Below are 7,796 nucleotides of genomic sequence, written 5' to 3'. Positions count from 1 at the left end.
TCAGTCATGGTACAAATCAATAGTTGGCGACCGCGGTGAGAGAATCTCCCTGCTCAGGAGGAGTTTCAGCGCCTTCCTAAACCACCGGTAGGAGAAGACGTAAATGATGGGGTTACAGGCTGAATTGAAATAAGCAAACCAGATAAAGATGTCAAAGACCAGGGGCGGGGTGATAAAGTTAAGGAGGCTGTCAACAAGTGTGTCAACGGTGAAGGGGAGCCAGCACACAAGGTAGACGCCCACAGCAATGCCCAGCGTCTTGGCGGCTTTTCTTTCCCGCTTGACCGCCCCAGCCACGCTTTGGCTCAGGGCGCTGATCTGTTGAGCCTGCCTAGTAGCCACCACGAAGATCTTCACGTACAAACTGATCATGACGAGGCAGGGAACAAAGAACGCGGGGAAGTTTAACCAGCCCCAGAATTTATTAAACAGCAGCTGACAGCTGCCCACACAGGGCATCTCTTCCAGCCACTGGCTGAGCCCTCTCTCTACCACATCTGTGTAGAGAAAGAAGGCGGTGTAGGCTGCTGGTATCCCCCATCCTGCCACGATGTACCGGAGGGCTACCCTGACTGTGACCTTGGAGGGATAGAGCAGGGGGTCACAGATGGCACAATGACGGTCAATGGAAATAAAACAGAGATGGAAGATGGAGGTGAGGCAGAACAGCGTGTCCAGGTAGGTATGCAGGCGGCAGAGGAAGTCCCCAAAGAACCAGCAACTCTCCACAGAGCGCACCGTGCTCAGGGGAAGCACCAGCAGGCCCAGCAACATGTCAGCCAGGGCCAGGGAGAGCAGAAGAAAGTTGGTGGGAGTGTGGAGTACCTTAAAGTAAGACACGGCAAAGACCACAAACAAATTCCCCAGGACTGTGATCAGCACACCTATCGTGCAGGCCAGGTAGATGACTACCTGGATGGCCAGAGGGTGGACCGTCCTAGGACAAGATCCATTCACCTGGTAGCAGAATGCTGCAGGCTGCTCTCCAGCACCTGGGAGCAGGGCAGCTCTCATTGACAGGTTCTGTTCTTCGTCTTTCTCTTGGATCTGGTCACCTTTTCTACTAAAATAATAAAAAATTAATTTACTTATCATTTTTTAAACATGCGCAGAATGAGATCAAGAAGAGGAAAACTAAAGGGTGATTGAATTGATTGATTCTGAGTTTGTAATCAAAGACACCCTGAAAATCAAGAGTGGTCTGGGACTGGAGATGCGGGAACTATGCTAGCCAGTCCATCAGACAAGGCTCTTTTAAAAAGACTGTACTGGCTTTGTGGGAGCCTAGGCAGTTTGGATGCTCACCTTACAAGACCTGGACGGAGGTGGGCGGTCCTTGGGCTTCCCACAGGTCAGGGAACCCTGAATGCTCTTCCAGCAGATGAGGGAGGGGGACTTGATCGGGGGAGGGGGAGGGAAATGGGAAGCGGTTGCGGGGAGGAGGCAGAAATCCTTAATAAATAAATTAATTAATTAATTTAAAAAAAGCCTGTAGATGATATCCTTAAAAGAACAAAGAGGACTAAACGCTGGGCTAAACGCTTCCTCAAAAGAAAATGTATCATAGTGTTGAGGAAAAAAATCAAAAAGCATTCTCCTTTTCTAATAAGGCACTTGTCAAGTGAGATTTAAAGTTCTGAGTATGAACCAAGAGATAAATTAGCTATTGTGAACAAATTGTTTCTTGTTTCTTGGGAGAAAATGTCTAGCTTCCTCCTTCAGTAGCTAAGTAAGCTGACAATAATTCAGTCGGTTCAGGTTTTTAATTATACCAACTCATCTCCAAATAAGACTTCAGCAAACAAGTAATTAAAAGGACAAAAATATCCTTAAGCAGGTTTTTTTTTGCATTACATGTTTTTTTTTTTAAAATATAGCACATAGGGTGAAGCTATCTGAGATGAGAAAATATTTGATTGACCAAACACCAACCTGTAGAGTATAAAACGCGTGCTAACACATTGAACCGAGGGCCTGGGGATGTAGCTCACTGTGTAGATGGCTTTCTAAGTATCCACAGTGCTCTCGGTCTGCTCTTTCATTTAAGCCTAATGTAGTTGCACACACCTACAGTCTCAGAACATGGGAGGCAGAGGCAGGAGAATCATGAGTCCAGGACCATCCTTAGTGCCACAGTAAGTTCAAAACTAGTCTGGGATACATCAGACCTGTCTCAAAAGAAAATGCATGAAAAAAAATTTTAAAGTAAACTGAGAGTTTTCAAATTACTTACTCAGGCAGGAATTAATCACCCCATAAAAGAAGTCCCCACGTGGGACAGACATGCACAGATCTCTTCTATCAGCAAAAGCGACAGGCAAGTGGTCAGGGGAGATTTTATATTCTCAGAAGAACCTGCTCCTCCGTGTTGGGTGATCCAAGCAAACAGTGAAGGAGTGCCAAGGGACCGGTTCACAGTGTTCAGAGTCTCCGTTGCTTCCTTTCCTTTGCAGTATGGCAATTAATTAGAGATACAATTTAAACACATTGGGTTTTTAGAGTCTGCTTTTTACCCCTATGTTTGGGGCTAGCCACAAAGTTATTCTTACCTAGCTTGGCTTGTTTCTAGCCAGCTTTTCTTAACTTAAATGATCCCATCTACCTTTTGCTTCTGGGCTTTTACCTTTATTTCTGTATATCTTTTTCCCCTTCTTATTCTGTCTGTGTGGCTATGTGGCTGGCCCTATCTTTTCTTGCTTCTAGATCTTTCTTTTTCTATCTTTCTCCTCCTATTCATTCTCTCTGCCTTTTAGCCTATCATATCTCCTGTCTTGCTAATGGCCATTCGATTTTTTATTAGCTCAATCAGTTGTTTTAGACAGGCAAAGAAACACAACTTCACAGAGCAAAGCAAATCCAGCATAAAAGAATGAAACACATCTTTGCATCACTAAACAAATGCTCCACGGCATAAACAAATGTAACACATCTTCAAATATGCCACAACAGATGGCAAAATATATTGTTATAAGAATTACACTATAATTTATTTAATCCATCCTCTATTGGAGACACTCATGTTATTCCAAGCTTTTACTATTATTCATAGTTTCTCAGAGAAGTATCTTTAGTATACATGGTTCATATTTCTGTGGTTATCTCTCTGAGATGTAACCCTTGAATTGTTATGGCTAGTTCCAAGAATTCGTTATCACTAACCACCACCACTCTTTATTCTAGAAAGGACTTAAGAAAGATTTTAATGAATCCATATAAGAATGAAACATGGTAAATATTTTAAAAAGAAAACCAGAATGATATAGGAGTTGATGCTGGCCATGGGAAGATGAAGGTCTGCCACCAAGAGTACTCCCATAGAGCTCAGTCAAGTGAAGCTATAGTATAAATCCTGGCCAAAGCTTGTGCTCTTTCCCCATCTCACCATCATCTTCTCTGTGCCTTTGAAACCCCTTTTCAGACCCACGGTGCCACCTCCAAGGACTGTAGCTCCTTACAGGCAACACAGCTCTCACAGAGCAGCAGCAGGACTTCTAAGCTGGGTTGTGTATCCCATCCTAACTCACTTGGTGCCTGTGTTGTAGGGTAAAAACTACACTGCAGAGTGTTATTATTGTATCATTAGTGTGCTAGCATGTCTGGGGGATATTCCTTTATAGTGGATCCATGTTTCCTATGTAGCTGATGGGTGCCAGGTACTGGAAGAGACTTTAAGCCCAGCCCTTCCTCTCATGAAGATTGCATTGATGGGGTCCTGGAAAGAGACAGGAATCTACAGTTAAGCGCCTTGCAGAATGCTATAAATGAAGTACAGAGGAAAAGGTACACAAGCATATAAGTAGAACACGCAGTCTTTGGGAATCAAGAAATAACTATTTATTAAGGCATACAGTACAGGGAAGGTCAGGCAAAATGAAGAGGGGGCATCAGAAAGTGGGGACATTTGAAAGACATCAGAGAGTCCACACGCTGAAGACGTTTGCCAGCATGCTACAATAAAACATAAATTCCTTAAGAACCACCTCAAAGGCACATAAAGAAGAAACGTAAACAAGCACCTAATAGAGTAAAAATTTAGAAAGCATGCAAAATAGCAAGAGAAATTAAGTTTGTTGACCACTTACTATGCTCCAGGTCAGTGGTATAATGTATTTCATTTAATTTTCTAAATATTTAATCCCAGCAGATAAGAAACATAAGAGTAATAAAAACACACCTGAGGGTGTTTCCAGAAGTGATTAGATCATGAGGGCTCTGACTTAATAATAAATAAGTTGATCTCTTCATTGATTTGTACTTGATGGACCCAATGGAAGGAAAGGTGGGAGGTGATGAGGCTTGGGCGAAAAGAGCAGGTCATTGGGGTGTGTCCTTGGCAGCTGGATCTTGCCCTGGTCCCTTCTTTTATACCTCTTTGCCTGCTGTCTAGCTGCCATGATATGAACAGTTCTTTTCTACCATGTACCTCATACACATACTCTCCTGATGTTCTCCAGTTCATGGGCACACCAGCTGATAGAACTAAAAAACAAATATCAAGAGATTAGGTGTAACAAAACTGAACTTGCTTATCTCTGTGGGTGCATACACCCAGGGAGTGACAGCTCACAGTGGGTCTCTGGTTGGTTCCTTCATTATACTCTGTGGAGTTGGTTCTCTTCTTCCACTTTTACGTGGGTTCAGAAGATTGAGCACAATTTGCTAGGCTTGTTCTGCAGTCACCTTCCCCTGAGCCATTTCATGAGCCTTATTCCACTTTTGTAAAGAAAATCTCTCCATGAAAGGAAACATCCATAAAGTTTTAAAAGGAAAATGATTGATAATGGTAATTAATTATAGCATTATCTTGTTTGTATAGCCATTGATCCCACAAAGCAGCAAGATTGTTGCTGGGTTTATATACAGGTTAAAAGGGAAAGGCTTAGAAAGGCAAAGGAAGTTGTCATTTAGAAGGAATTAGCCAAGTTGCTTTGGCTTGTCCTGCTCTATAACCCAGGCCTTCTTCCCTTATTCATTAAGTTGCCAATAACAAAAGGATGGAAGTCTGGAGCAACCATCTTTCCATCTTTTCAACAAATCCATTCCCTCTATCCACAAGTAGCTTCTGCTGCACACCCAGACCCTTCTTAGGTGAACAAGAAAGGAAAAGGACATCACTGAGAAGAACTGAACAGCTGTAAAAGCACAATTTTATTATGCTTTTGATGTGGGATTCCCCTCTCTATGCTATTATTACCATTAATGAGTAAAGAAACTGCTTTGGACCTACAGCAGGGCAGAACTTAGCCAGGAAGGGAAAACTCAACTGAATGCTGGGAGAAAGAAAGGCAGAGTCAGAGAGAAGCCATGGAGCCTCTGCTGGAGACAGACACATTGAAACTTTGCTGGTAGGCCACGACCTCGTGGTGATGCACAGATTAATGGAGATGGGTTAAATTAGATGGAAGAGTTAGCCATTAAGAAGCTAGAGCTAATGGGCCAAGCAGTGATTTAAATCATATGGTTTCTGTGTGATTATTTCATGTCTGAGTTGCTGGGCCAGGAAACAAACTAAGGGCCTCCTTACAACGTGTTTTTGCATGACAGTATGTCATGATTAAGCACATAAAAGACAAGCTATATAACAGGAGATTCAAGTCTCTTTTTATTGTATTGCTCTCTGGGATAATGGAGATGAAGAATAAGCTTTATCGCACCAGTGCAGAACCTTCAGTAGCCTATAGCTCAGAACATCAGGGAGACAATATACAGAATAAGACAAAGCTGTTTCCATGAGCTGGAGCTCAAATATCCTCCCAAATGTAGATCACTAGAAGATTGCTCCAGAACCCTGTCTTTCATTTCCCTCCCTCCTGTGTTTATAAACAAGTGTGTTCTCAGAAGACCATTTCTGAGTCCACATGGGATAATCTGCTGGAGCAGCTAGCACAGGTGCTGTGGGAGACCTTCCCCAACCTGGACAGAGGCCAAAGAGAGATATTATCATGTATTATCTTTCCACTGTCTAAGCTAGTTTTTACCTCTCCACTCACATGTCAGTCTCCTAGAATCAGAGCTAGTTTGGAATAGAGATGGCAGACCTGTTGTTTCAGCACTCAGGAGACTGAGGCAGGAGGATTGAGACACCTAAGCCAGCCCGGGTTACACAGAACTTAAATGTTTTAATAAGATATGGAGAAAAGTGTGGGCACTTAGTAGTTGAAATATCTTTGTATTTAAATTTTTCTATTCACCAGGTGGATGTAGTTTCCTAGTAGGTTACATGTGGGGCTCTCGGGTCCTTTTCTCACACCCTTGCAGCTCAGCCTGTGTTCACTGACTGACTGAACTGACTCTATTCTGATGCAGCCTCTGTTCTTTTCTCATTTTATTTCCTATGGCAAGCCATGCTGTGCAACCTCAGCTAAAAATTACATCTCCCAAATCTCTTGTTGGACATGATCCCAAATTAAAGAGTTGCATACAAGATGCTCTCAAGACTCAAAAGGACAAAAGAAGTGGTGACCATCATTCTGCATTTAGCAGTAAGTTGTTACTGAGCTGGAGAGAAGGAAGAGCCAATGGGTACTGTCTCTGCTCTGCATCCAGCTTGTCTTCCTGACAGCTGGCACTGCAAAGCACCTGTTATCCAGAGGTGACTGCTCACCGCTGTCTTTACCAGCTCATGTGGCAGCCCTCACTTCAGTGCTTGGAAGTTCCTGCACCAGCCTGCTTTCTCAAACAAAGCATCATGAGAGAGCTTAGTGGTTTTCCTGTGATGGTCTGGCTACCTTCCCTAGCATTTATCTCAACTCTAGTGGAGGTGTTGCCTGGCTTGCTTAACTTGATATGTCTCCTTGACTTAAAAGGCACACAGACTCCACTGTATCCACATGAGGCTATGCTTTCTCCCTGTGTGTTCTTGAAGTGTCCCATGTCTGGATTTTTCATAGCATCCATGAGCCTTCATTCGGTATTCTTCCCCTACTAGTGCAGCAGTCCCTTGAAAATGGAACTTGATTCGTTCATCTCTGAACTACAAACACTCAGAGAAGCTGCGGGCAAAGAGTAGGGCTAAATAAATGTTTATTAACCTTTATGTATTTTGGTACAGAGTCATGTATCCAAGAAGTCACCAACTTCCTGAGATAATGGCCACTCTGCCCATCCCAGAGAGGTCTTCTAAAGCGAAGAATTGAACCATATGTGGCATGGCATTTCATTTCTGCTTAAACAGTCGTAGAAAGAGTATACCATAATGTTCTGGAAAATAGTTTAGTAATATTCATGGACACTTTTGTAAACTATAAAATTCCTTAACATAAGGAATGATTTTGACTCTGGTAGTGGCTTCCACCAGCTCCTTCATTTCCCCTTAGTCGGTCTTCTTATAGAAAATTCTGTTAGAAAGCCTCAGGCCCCAGCTCTCATCTTGTCATAGCCTGTGTGCTATTTTCAGGATCAATAGAAAGAATGACTACATGATTTGTGAATTCCTGTCGCATTCAGTCACTTAGACTCAGCAATGCAAAGGACCTTGTTGAGTTACCACACAGAAGGAGGCCCACCATAGAAGGGAGTCTCAAACTGTCCCTGCAATTAATTATAAGAGAGTATCTTGTACCTTCAAGACCCGGATTGAGGTAAAGCCCAGAGTAACTTCCCTGTGCCTTTGGCTCTTTGAAAAGAAAGAATAATTCAGCCTCCGCGTGCCGCCATCGGCTTTCCGGGTGAAGGATATCTAAATGGTTAAATGTCCCTAACCACACGACAGAAAACTACGGCCAAGCACTTAAAGCTTAATTTCACTTTCAACTATTGTCCTGTGATAATAAGAGTAACTTGCTGAACCTTGTTGG

General features: G+C 43.0%; 1 protein-coding gene across 1 annotated transcript; it reads right to left on the bottom strand.

The window, feature by feature from the left end:
* Positions 1-1,014, bottom strand: Taar5 (trace amine associated receptor 5). Its single transcript, XM_041653319.1, has one exon. It carries the CDS (start codon positions 1,012-1,014, stop codon positions 1-3), a length of 1,014 nt encoding a protein of 337 aa, XP_041509253.1.
* Between the last annotated feature and the right edge of the window lie 6,782 nt (positions 1,015-7,796).

This window comes from Microtus oregoni, unplaced genomic scaffold, assembly GCF_018167655.1.
Source record: "Microtus oregoni isolate MIOR12 unplaced genomic scaffold, Mior012 000006F_ref0000085, whole genome shotgun sequence".
NCBI classification, from domain to species: Eukaryota; Metazoa; Chordata; class Mammalia; order Rodentia; family Cricetidae; genus Microtus; species Microtus oregoni.
Note: the sequence above shows the minus strand (reverse complement) of the source record. Positions and strands in the feature narration are given on the sequence as shown.

Bases quoted from the DNA above. Each gene is read 5' to 3' on its own strand.
- Taar5 (XM_041653319.1), bottom strand. From the start codon at position 1,014: ATGAGAGCTGCCCTGCTCCCAGGTGCTGGAGAGCAGCCTGCAGCATTC.